General features: G+C 41.9%; 1 protein-coding gene across 2 annotated transcripts in view; it reads right to left on the reverse strand.

Moving 5' to 3' along the window:
- Positions 1-5989: 5989 nt before the first annotated feature.
- The window catches only part of LOC117549701 (tubulinyl-Tyr carboxypeptidase 2-like), a 12805-nt gene continuing 8441 nt past the window's right edge, over positions 5990-10353 (reverse strand). The window contains exons 4-5 of one of the 2 annotated variants that reach the window (XR_004569524.1): positions 7273-7398; positions 5990-7137 (exon numbers count right to left, since the gene is read on the reverse strand). Coding sequence is in view for 1 of the 2 variants with exons in the window: in XM_034221787.1 (XP_034077678.1) it covers positions 7329-7398 (70 nt within the window). In the remaining variant the exon portion in view is untranslated. Of the gene's footprint in view, positions 7399-10353 lie in introns of both variants that reach the window. The other variant, XM_034221787.1, reaches the window with a different exon arrangement.

A 10353-nucleotide genomic window follows, 5' to 3' on the forward strand; every position in this document is an offset into this window, starting at 1 on the left:
CTCTGCAGCTTTCCCATGATCCTCCTCTGCTGATTTACTGATATTTAGCTTAGTTAGCTTGCAGTAATTACGTTTATTTATATGGATTAAGTAATGGAAAGTAACATCGGCAACTCATACTTAACTTCCTCTTTCCATTCATACTCCAAATGAATTGTAAAGCTCGGGATACTTTGCAGATGTATATGAATATTAGAAAACAATTATAAACAGATACATTCTGATGTTTTAGTGTGGATGAATCTAACCAGCAGTATATAAAGAAATGAATGAATTAGCTGCACCTTTCCCAACACATTATTGAATCAATGTGTTTGAAAGTCAATAAGAACATATATTATTATTGTAAAATGCATAATGACTACTTTTCCTTTTAGTATTTTGACATGTTAGGACTCATACTGCGCAAGATTGTGAAAATATTGTCGAATATCTGAATATTTCTTCCCGTAACTCACATGTGATACATCTCTCCAATTAATACCGCTATCGCATCAATGTCATAATACGGTGTGAAAAGACAAAAGAACACGGGGTTACAAACATATATCATTTATTAAAAGAACACATGCTGCTACAGTGGTCCATAGAAACAGCTGCTGCACTGTAACAGGGGGAAGGTACAATAATAACATCTTACTGATCTCCACAGGATACACGAGCACGTCCGCACACAGGGACCAAGCTCTCCTTAAAAACAATCATGTTAAAGTGTGTGTGTGTGTGTGTGTGTGTGTCAGCTCTTCTTTGTAACAGTGGTTTGATTGCAACACATCACACGTTGATTTCTTTTTGCAACGTAACGATGTCTGTCTCTTTTGTTACAAGAAAATAAATAAGAAAACAACATTTTTTTGTCACAGGATATCAAAACATTTTTCAGGAGGAAAACAAAACCAGTTAGCCAAACAGGAAGTAAAAGCTGTGACACAATATCAGTGGCTTTTATTTTTTGCACAATGCACATGGGCAACTCCTTCAAAACAACACAAAGTTAAAACTGAAATAAAGATATTCCGATGTGATCGCACGCTTACGGCTGAGGCACTGGAAGAGGTTTCAACGTCTGCTGAGTATAATTATTTTAAACAATGTTCAGATAAGTCGCTCTGAGTTTGGTTTGCGATGTTTATCATTATGCAACACGGAGCTTTGGGAACAAAGATTCTCTCTCTTTTTGTCCTGATCCATTTCTATAACACGGAAAACGAGCTGGATACAAGCGGCCGAGATGGGTTTTCTCCGCAGGGTGGCTGGTGTCTCCCTCAGGGATAAGGTGAGAAGTTCGGTCATCAGGGAGGGACTCGGAGTTGAGCCGCTCCTCCTTCGCGTCGAAAGGAGCCAGTTGAGGTGGTTCGGGCACCTAGTTAGGATGCCACCTGGGCGCCTCCCTAGGGAGGTGTTCCAGGCACGTCCAGCTGGGAAGAGACCAAGGGGTAGACCTAGGACCAGGTGGAGGGATTATATCTCTTCGCTGGCCTGGGAGCGCCTTGGGATCCCCCAGTCAGAGCTGGTTGATGTCGCCAGGGAAAAGAAAGTTTGGGGCTCTCTGCTGGAACTGCTACCCCCGCGACCCGACCACGGATAAGCGGGAGAAGATGGATGGATGGAAAACGAGCTGATCAGATTTTGGCCACTTTATGATGTCATAACGATGTGTTGTCTTGTGTAACCATTAGCCAATCAGCAACCAAGGTAACCTCCCCCCCCCCTTATCACCTGAATCTCCTCCTAGAGCTCCATTGAGTTCTTTGTAACCAAATGTCTCTCAGAGGGGCGTGGGGAGCGGCTCATTATTTTCATCTAAAGTAACAGACAGAGAATCAGCACTTTGGAAACAGGGCTGAAACAGAGGGGATTATGGGTAATGCTGCCATGATCTGTTTGGTGTTTCAGCCAATCAGAGACAGGCTCTGTATATATCTGAGACCTGTGATATATAGATGAAGAACAGAATAATGCGGGACCTTTAAATGTATTAGCATCCTTGTTGTCAGCTAGTGTGTACAGTTTGTATAGGATAGAGAAATACTAATTGGGCCGACAGAGCTTCAAGATCTTTGCGAGATTTGAGTCCAGCGTGGACACATTTCCAACAGACTGCAGCACATTCAACAGTACAGTAGTTCAGGACCGAGGTGGAGTTGAGAAACGAGATATCAGCACTTTGGAAACAAGTCAAAGGCCATACAAACTCACACCCGCTCCTACAAGGTGTGTCTGTTCCTTTAAACAGACGCTTCTCATTCAAAGTGATTCAAAGTACAATCAATGATTCAAACCCAAATGTCTCGACAACAGATTTGAGAAGTCAAAACCTCAAACTGAATCACATTTCAAACCGAAACAAAGAAAGAAAACCTTCAATCATATAAATGATCACGCACAGAAGTGTCTGTCGCTACGTTGGACTTTATTTGTTTCAGGTCCTGTTTTCGTGTCTTTGCTGGAGAGTCATAAAATCCCCAGAACTGCATCGTCTCAAGTCTTTAAATCCAAAGTGTCCACGATCACGTTGACACACATTATGAAGTTAGGGTCCGTGGTAACAGTTGAATCTCCATGAATATATCTCCAACGATGAACATCAGTCTTCTTTACTCCATGTTTGTTGCATCCTCGTCTGCGATACACACCGGTGTCGAATAGGAATTGAAATACTTCAAAAGCTGCTTTGTGCTCCTTGTGAAAGCTAACAAACACCGACAACGTTTTAATAGAAATGTTAACGCTGGTTGCTTTGAGTCAGATCTCTATCATCGTATGTGTTCTGCTTCCCCTCTCTGCCCCGAGAGCGAATGCTAAAAGCTAACCGTTGTTGGCGTAGAGCAGGGGGGGTCAAACTCAATTTCATCGCGGGCCACATTAGAATTATGGTTGCACTCAAAGGGCCGGTGGTAACTTTAAGACTATATAAATATACAAAGATAAATATAAATAATATATATATAAAATAATGTAGTATTTTACAATATTTCCTCTGCATTGGATTATTATCGGATAGGGTAATAACTTAATAATTAACTACGCCTGAAAGCAGAAGTCGAGTAAGTAATTGCAGTGCGCATCTCACAAAAATGAGATGCATTGTGGGACATGTAGTTTATGGGCAACGTGCTCCTGTAAAGCGGCACGTGACCTTAGAATAAACGTATTATATTATTTGCAAGCTCTTGTGGACCACATCAAATGAAGTGGCGGGCCGGATTTGGCCCCCGGGCCTTGAGTTTGACCCCCCTGGCATCGAGAAGACGTATGAGTCCACGGTTTCTTTCTGTACAGACGTTTTAAAACGAGATATGTTGTTGAGTAGATGGAGCCACAAACACCTTCCTCCTCCAGGGTTTGAATTGTGGAAGACACAGATTTCTTTGTGTGCATAGCTCGTTGTGGAAACCAAAAGCTCGGATGTTCAGTTGGCAACAAAACACACACACGTGTTCTGAGAGCGACAAGCAACGCGAAACAATCAAAGAAAAGCTATAAAACCATCAAATGACGATATTCAGAAACAGTCCGTACACGCATCCTCCTGATCTCGAGTGACATGTTTTTATCCCAACACTTCACAGATATGTTGGATTATCTTTGCTCCAGTTGATATGACGTTAAAGCCAGGTCACACATACACTTTGTTTAAATCACAACGTGGCTGCGAGCGTTCACCAATCATCACGTAACGTATTCAATTATTCACTTACATCCAGGTTCGCTTGATAGCAGTTCTGCTCGTATGTTTTGGCACATTACTGTGGTGGCCCTGTCATGGTCCCGTGCAGCCTTATTGAACAAAGATAATCTTCATTTTGGGAAACACCATTCTCCCTAGATTTAACCCTTCAGATACGAACTACAGACGTCAGTAGATTTCATGGATTTAACATCAAACCCCTTAAACATGTGAATAATGCTGGTGGGCTGTTTGTACATAAACATATGTTTTATTTTGTATTCAACTGACTTGTGTAGTTGTTCGTCTGAAGGCTTAAACCTGTACAGTACATTCTGAGGATGTAACAGACATTAATAAACGTAGATATATGTATATGTCCAAGAACAGTATGTGTAGAATGTCTGTTTCTGTGAAATAACTCAATACTGTTTCGTCTGGCTTCGTGGCTTGGATATATCCAACCATCTTTTCAAGAGTTTGAATCAGAATGGTTTAAAATACCAACTATGAGTTTCAAACTGGACATGTGACCGGAGAATTCAAGCTTCTTTGATTTCAAGCGTTTCAGCTGAGATTCATCGAAGGCCTCGTCAAGAGAGTACAAAAAAAAAACAATCGAAATGAAACTTGATTAGATCTTTTTGGACAATCCTCATGAAACGTCAAGTGTGACGCAGTGCATTCAGTACAAACAGGTCACTTGGAAAAGACGACTCATCAAACTATTTACTGGGAACTCTCACGGTTTCCTCACTCTTATTCGTTCCTTCGAAGATCTTAAAACACGGGTACTGATTGAAAACCTGCGTGACCAAACGCTTTGACGTTTTACATTTCTGTCCAACCACAAAAGCATCCATCGTTGAGTTTTAAACGAGACAAAACTCTAATATATTGTCTGGTTTCTTCAACTCGTGACCAGATAATATCATCCTGGAGCTATTAAAGGGTGCTGACCTAACATCCACTCTGATATCACAAAGTCTTTTTCAGAGCGTTCACAATCTGCCTCCTCGTCCTTTGTCTGAGTGGACGAACAGCTGGATGATTTAGCTTTCCAGCTGTGTGTTAACTGAGATCACGTGGTGAGTTTAGTCATCACATATGAAGCTCCTCTAGCCTTCGGAGATGCTAGTGATTGATTTTTGCTAAATAATACAGTATAAACTTCTTAAGGTCCATTAGTGAGACGCTAAACCTGTCCTACTCATTTCTGTCTATATTTAAATAACTGTGTTGTGGTTGTTGCTGTTTCATTCATGTTTGAATCTTAGGTCATGTGTTTATTGTTGTACTAGTACTTTTTAAAAAAAAGAGGGGGCTTAAAGAGATGAGAAAAGATGAAGAACTGTAACACTAATGGCGCTTTTCCACTGCAGGACCTCGCACGGCTTAGTACGGTATAGTTAGGCCTTGATAGGCCAGGCTCACTTTATGCTGCGTTTCCATTACAGTTTAGTAGCTGGGGCAGTAACTATAGTAACGCAGTGTAGGCGGAGCCGTGACGTCATCTTCAATACGAACCACAAAACCAACATCAGCCGTTAGCTCTTAGCACTCAGAGCTCACAGCTCCTCATATCTGTTCAGAAACTAGACAGAAGTTAAACAAGTACAAACCACAGACTGCCTGTGTCATGGAGAATACAGTCGCTGCTTTATTTCTGTCTGTAGGCCGTTGTTGTGAGTGTGGACGGTCGGAGCATATATAACGTTAGCTTAGCCAAGCTCCATTCAGAAAACATGCATTTTAAAAGGTTTTCTCGCCTGCCGTCTGTCTGCAGACTTGTCAAAGCATTAATTCATGGTTTTTACTAACCGGTATCAGTATGTTGTTACTTCGGCATCATTTAGAAACGTGTATTACAATTAAATCACGGTCAAATATGTTCATCTTGTTGTAGTTGTAGCCCCCTTGCCAGCGATTCTCTCTCTAGTTTAGCATACTCAGCCCGACTCAGCCTGGTTGTTGGCCCGGAAAGAACCTCGATTTTATGGGGCCAGAATAACTGTGAAATAGTACCCGCTAGCCGGAACTAGCCCTAGTGGAAACGCAACCAAAAACGGGCCCCGCACGGCTCGGCACACTTAAACCGTGCAGCAGTGGAAATGCGCCATAAATGTCCTGATGTCTCCTTCTTCTTGTGTCATAGTGGATACGTTCACTTCTTCAGGCCTCTCATAACCACTGGTTTCACTCATCAGAGGTTCCCCATTGTTCTCACTTGCAACCAAAGGTTGTAGGTTCAGTGTGGACATTGGAGTGGGTTGGAGAGGTCTAAAGAGATATCCAATTTACACCAAAAAAAAAGCAGAATTTAGTTTAACTGATTTTATTGATATCACTTAAAAAGTAAAGTAAGCGCTCAAGTGTCTCCAGGTCCCAATTAGAAGGTCAGTAATTAAAAAACCTGCTGTTTAAAATCTAGATGAAGAAACGAAGTCGTTGCCTTTACTCCTCCTCTGTACTGAGATGGACTCTTTCCATGTTTCTGTTCACAGAGTTTCCTGGAAAGCAGTGTTTATGTATTCAGATAGCTGTCAACAGAGGGCAGAGGAAGAGGAGAATACGAAGAGGAGGAAGAGGAGGGGGTGCAGGAGGTTTGCTGCAGTGCTCTAATGATCTGATCTCCTGCTGTGAATCCTCTCTCTCTCTCTCACCCCTTTGATTTCCTCCATCACTCGTCCTCTCTTTATTCCACACTCGTCTAATGTGATCAATACGGTCTGGAAGTGTAATTACTCGTCTTGTTTAATTGGACAAGTCAAAGTGTAACTAAAACGTTACTTCAGGACCTTCACTGAGCCCTTTCTGCTTCTGTAACTGAGCGAGTGTGTGAGAATACAGTGAGACACGTTGAGCTGTGAACCTGCTTCCTACAGACGCCTGTCTCCCTGCAGGCTGAAGGACGGCCATGTTGGAAAACTGACAACAACAAAAATAACCTGTTCCAAAACTCTCTGTAGGGAAATTGTGCTTTAAAAGTAGCATGATAACTAATCATTTGACACGATAACTGGCCAAAACCACTAATTAAATAATGTTTTTTTCCACGTTCTGTTAAAAAAAGAACATATTTTTGTCGTCAAATTCCAACCATGGCTTCCTGTCCCTCTAAACAACTTCATACAAACATTTGGATATCTATCTTACCTTCCTTCCTCCTCACTTTGTGTTGAAGCCCTTCTTTAAGACACTGAGGAGGTCACGGAAATACTTTGTTGTCCCTTCCTTTAATTCCTTTGCCAGTTGATTGAAATGTTGTAAATCTAGAAATACGCTGGTATCACTTCTTCGGATCTTGTGATAGAGGGTAGCGTTTTATCCTCGGATTGAAATGTGCAATTTCAGGTGTGTGATGATGATGACGATGATGAAGGATTCCTTCCAGTCACTCTCTTTTCTCTGAGTCTCAGCTTTTAGAAGTTCTTCCTGTTTTGTGTGTGTGTGTGTGTGTGTGTGTGTGTGTGTTGTGTGTGTGTGTGTGTGTGTGTGTGTGTGTGTGTGTGTGTGTGTGTGTGTGTGTGTGTGTGTGTGTGTGTGTGTGTGTGTGTGTGTGTGTGTGTGTGTGTGTGTGTGTGTGTGTGTGTGTGTGTGTGCTCTCAGAAACATTGATGGTGGAAAATGACTCGCCAGTGGACGGATGTTGGACGGGTCAGATGCGGATCTGGTATCCGTCGTTCAGAGTGCTGAGCTCCGGAGGCTTCCTCTCCACCGAGGCCGGCCTGAAACACAGACACAATCAGGTTTATCACAACTGGACCTTCTGTAGACACCCCCCCCCCCCCCCTATAATATCCATCTTTTCACTGAATTAAAAGGGTACTGACAACAATTCCGCAACAACATCATCTTCACCTGTTGCCATTTCAACGTTAAAAACAATAAAACGGCATGAATTGCTTCGTCACACTGGTTGCATGGCAACTAGGCATCTCGCGAGTTGCGGTAATTGGTTAGTACAATAAAGAAAGGATTTGTTTTGGAATTATTTTGTGTTCCGTTTTTTCTTGGGCGGCCCTCAATCCAATATTGGGTACCTAAATTGGCCCTCACTCATCAAAACTTTGAGAACCCCTGATCTAGATCCTCTGTCTCGAGCCAGTTAACTAGCGGGCCTTCTAGAATACCCTGGAACCGAGGGGAACTCTGAAAGAATACGCCCATTGGCTACAAATCAATATATGATTGGTTGATCAAACTGTCAGTCCAAACATACACTCTCATTCAGTGCAACGGCCAGGGCATTCGATCAAGGATGTAGAATACCTTGGTTGAAGGATATTCTACCCAGAGACCCAGAACAAGATCTGATTGGTTGCTTTCTTTTCTAACACAAAACCACTGAAATGCGTAGCATGGTCCGAGAAGGACAAACAAATCAACGTAACACTGTAATACTACAGATCAACAACACAGATAACATTCTCATTTATTACATTTGATTTATATAATTAAATCGATTTTTTGTTTGTTTGATCTGAGTGTTCCAGGGTGTTCTCTGACGGTTCGCCACTGGTTGACACGTACGAGGAATTTGACTTGATGTCGTGGTGCATACATAAAGGTACAACACAGATAGAAAACTATTTTAAGAGAGAGATATATACAGAGACAGAAGATAAAGAGTCTGATCAGTAAGCGTCTGTAGAAATACTCCTTTTAATAACAGTCCTCCCTACATGTTACACATTCTAACTAAACAGCAACAAGCCTCAACTGTCTCCAAACTAACCATCATAGTCCTATTTTCTCTCATTATCGATTCATCATTTGGTCGATAAAATATAAAAAAAAAATGCCCATGACTGTTTCTTTAAACCGAGGTTTTGTGCTTGTTTTCTCTCACAAACAGTCAAATAGAAAGGACATGTAGTTTACTATCATATATAACTTTATAACAAAATGTATCAGCAAATATTCAAACTTCAGGAACTGCAAGCAGACATAAACACATTTTTGCATAAAAAATGACCAAAAATATAATCAAAATTGCTGGCAAATACTGTTCTCTCCTTTACCTAATTAATCAACTTACAAGTTCAGTCAGTAATGAATACATAAATGAATGTATAAACATTTAGCATTTCTTGTCATAGAGTCTAATTAGAATAAGTTCTGCAAAAAGAACCCAGAAAAAAAGCATATTAGCGAGAACACATTTTAATAAATAATAAGAAAAAGATAATTAAAGAAAGGGTTAGAGTGCGAGAGCATATTTTAAACTTGATAATGGCGTAACAATAGATGAGAGTAACACCAACGTCACTTCCGGGCGAAAATTACGGTCCCGCCCACTTTTGGGGGAAAACAACGCTGTCAGTTGAACGGCGGTCGATACAAATTCTGAAGTTTTTGCCGATCCGATCAGAAATTTAAGAAAACCGTGGATTTGTGGATCTTCAGAGCCCGGTGGCCAGACAGGCAAACAATTACATTCAATCATTGGAAGTGGACGATCAGGCTCGATATATGGTTATGGATATGGTTATATACATACCCCCTCTCGCTCCTCCTCTGCTGGTCTGCTAACCGTCCCCACCCCACGCCTCGTCACCATGGGTGCTCGGGCTTTTAGCTGCACTGCTCCCAGACTCTGGAACTCCCTCCCCCCGCACATCCGACAGTCAGACGCAATCACCATATTCAAATCCCAACTAAAAACCAACCTGTTCAAATCTGCCTACTCACTGTAGTGCTCCCCATTATATGTTTCCTTTGTGTCCACTTGACTGTCTCCTCCATGATTTCCTGTTTGTGTTTTTATCATGTTTTGATGCCTATTAGCGGTTTCTTTCGTTTTGTAACAGATTGTACGGTGTCCTTGGGTGTCATGAAAGGCGCCTACAAATATTATTTAATTATTATTAAATTAAAATCAGTAAGCAAGGCCGTAATTTCACCAGCTGTCTCATGAGCGAGGCGGAAAATAATAGTTTTGTCATGCCAAAAAGCTGCTGTGTTGTTTATTGCTCCTCAAACATTACAAATAATCAAGAGTTCAGTGTTTCTGAACTTCCTCTGAGAAGAAAGGACAGTAAAAGAAGAGCTCTGTGGCTTCAGGCTCGATCGCCGTTCAAATGACAGCGTTGTTTTCCCCAAAAGTGGGCGGGGCCGTAAAGTGACGTGGATGTTATTCTCATCTATGGACATCGATCGCCTACTGCTATATTTAGCCATATATCGAGCCTGATCGTCCACTTCCAATGATTGAATGTAATTGTTTGCCTGTCTGGCCATCGTGATCGGGCTCTTTGAAGATCCACAAATCCACGATTTTCTTAAATTTCTGATCGGATTGGCAAAAACTTCAGAATTTGTATTGACCGCCGTTCAAATGACAGCTTTGTTTTCCCCCAAAAGTGGGCGGAGCCATACTTTTTGCCCCGGAAGTGACGTAGGTGTTACGGCTCGTCCACACTACAGCTTCAAAAAAAGCTTGGAGCTGGGCGTGTCTGAAGCTCGACCAACAACCAATCACATGAATCTCCCGCCCCTGACACACAAGCAGCGGTTTGATTGGCTGGAGCTTGTACTGGCATATGATTTGATTGGCTGACGCTTCCACCGAAAGCTTCAGAAGCTTCAAAAGTTGAACATTGCTCAACTTTTGCAGCGGAAACGCCAGGAAAGCTCCGCTCTGCTTCCCACAATGCAGTTCGGCAAAAAGTGACGTCACC

This window comes from Gymnodraco acuticeps, unplaced genomic scaffold (assembly GCF_902827175.1).
Source record: "Gymnodraco acuticeps unplaced genomic scaffold, fGymAcu1.1, whole genome shotgun sequence".
Taxonomy (NCBI): domain Eukaryota; kingdom Metazoa; phylum Chordata; class Actinopteri; order Perciformes; family Bathydraconidae; genus Gymnodraco; species Gymnodraco acuticeps.